This window comes from Acanthisitta chloris, unplaced genomic scaffold, assembly GCF_000695815.1.
Source record: "Acanthisitta chloris isolate BGI_N310 unplaced genomic scaffold, ASM69581v1 scaffold32274, whole genome shotgun sequence".
NCBI lineage: Eukaryota > Metazoa > Chordata > Aves > Passeriformes > Acanthisittidae > Acanthisitta > Acanthisitta chloris.
The window spans coordinates 10,628-12,543 of record NW_008669233.1 but is presented as its reverse complement, the minus strand read 5'-3'; the positions used below and the strand labels follow the sequence as shown (position 1 = coordinate 12,543).

Genomic DNA, 1,916 nt, shown 5'->3' with positions numbered 1-1,916 from the left:
CGCACCGTGTCGGCAGTCCGGATGTAAAACGGGGAGCCGTAGGGGGAGCAGGTGGGGCAGTGGGTGTAAGCCCCGTGCTGGTTGAGCTCGCTGGGCATCGTGGGGCTGCCCTACACGCCGAGGTGCGAGTGCGCGGGGAGGTCGGGCTCTTCCTCTTCCTCCTCCTCCTCCTCCTCCTCCTCTTCCTCATCGGCGTCATTTTTCTTGCAGCAGTAGTACTGCGGGAAAGGGAAGGGGTTGTATGAGGGGAAGCTGAGCAGATCCCTGCCTCCTCCATCCCCCTGCCAGAGAAACCCTTTGCTGCTCTGCTCCATCGTTCCTGGGTCCTGTGAAGCAGCAGAAGCCAGAAAAATCCTGGAGCTGAGCGTGCTGCAGGAGGCTGCTGCCAGGGAACTCACTCTCACCCCACTGTGAGGTTTGCAAGGGGAAGGTATTTCACCCTGCCAGTTGGAAACTGCTCCAAGGAAGTGCTGTGCTTTTCATCACACAGGCATTGCTGCATGGCACAGACTTCACATTAACTTTTAACGAGCAGGAGGTTGTAGCTAGCTGTTGTTGAAAGCCTCCTCTAATTTACAGGGGGGAAAAATCATATAAAATCTCCATCTGGTATTGCAAACCCAGCTAAGCCTGCACCTCAATTAGCAAGTGCTGCAGGGCCTCAAAAGCCTTAGGGGAGTCCCCCGGAGCTGAGGAGAGGGAAGGATATAACTCTGCAGCACCTGGGGGGACAGGAGGTTCAACTCTGCCCGTCACGGGCAAAAAAGCCCTTCCTGACCTCTCCTACAGCAGCAGCTCAGTCTGAGGAGTCATGGAATATCCTGAGTTGGAAAGGACCCATAAGTATCATTGTGTCCAGCTCCTGGCCCTGCACAGAACAACCCCAAGACCACACATGTGCCTGAGAGCATTGTCCAAACGCTTCTTGAATTCTGCCAGGCTTGGTGCCATGACCTCTTCCCTGGGGAGCTGTCCCAGGGCTTTGTGGCAAGGTGGGGGAGGCTCACCTGTAGCCTACAGTAGCAGAGCACAGCAATAATGCACAGTAGGATCACCGTCGCTAGGATTCCCCCGGTGATAACAACAGTTCCCGCTGTCATCCGACCGATTCTCCATCAAACTCTGCAAGGTAGGGACACAAGGACACAGAAGTCACCTACCATGGTTTTGTCATCACATCACAGATGTGATGCACACAAGGCTTCCCAAAATATTGCATCCCCATCCCTCTCTTCCCAGCCAGAAGACTCTCACCTAATACCATTCTCCTCCTCTTAGTGAGAGGACACCTGAGATGCAGCATCACATCCCTGTGCTGCCATCCCTCCTCTGGCTTGGGGTCTTTGGGAAACACCCTGCAGTCCCCTGGCAGAGCCTCCTGCCTTGCTGAGCCAAAAGGGATGATTTCCACCTTCCTGGCAGAAAATCCACCTTCTGCTCCAAAATGCAGGAGCAAGCCTGGGTTTCCACCATGGAGAAGCTAAAGCAGAGCCTTTAGACTCCACAAATCTGAGCCCAAAAAGGCACCCCAGCTGCCTGCTGGGCACCAATGGGTCCAACAGGGGCTGGGCATGAGCCAAGCAGCCCCCACTGCCATCCCTGTGCCACAGCACCCAGGGGCTACTTACGTTCAGTGACGGAGGCGTTGGACCTGGAAGAAGTGGAGGGAGAGGTTAGCTGTGGCCTTACAGCACCCCCTGCACCCACCCACCCTTCCTCACTCCCCAAGAATCTGCCTTGATTTGGGAGCTGTGGGAAGCTTCACCCCCATGTGCTGCAGGGATGGGGCTCAGCATGTGCCTGGGAGCCTGAATGGGGCAAAAAGCATTTAGGGTCCTGCTGACAATGGTAATTATTAATTACTATTATTATTACCTTCTTTAATTTGAGGCAGGGAAAGAAGGCAATTCCCAAGC

General features: G+C 54.9%; 1 protein-coding gene across 1 annotated transcript; it reads right to left on the bottom strand.

Annotated features, from left to right (window-relative positions):
- Nucleotides 1-14: 14 nt before the first annotated feature.
- FAM163A (family with sequence similarity 163, member A) lies at nt 15-1,100 on the bottom strand (the record flags this gene model as incomplete). Its single annotated transcript, XM_009073246.1, is given in 2 exon segments — nt 15-218; nt 1,008-1,100. Coding segments are annotated over 2 exon segments (297 nt in total), but the record flags the coding sequence as incomplete, so codon positions are not given.
- Between the last annotated feature and the right edge of the window lie 816 nt (nt 1,101-1,916).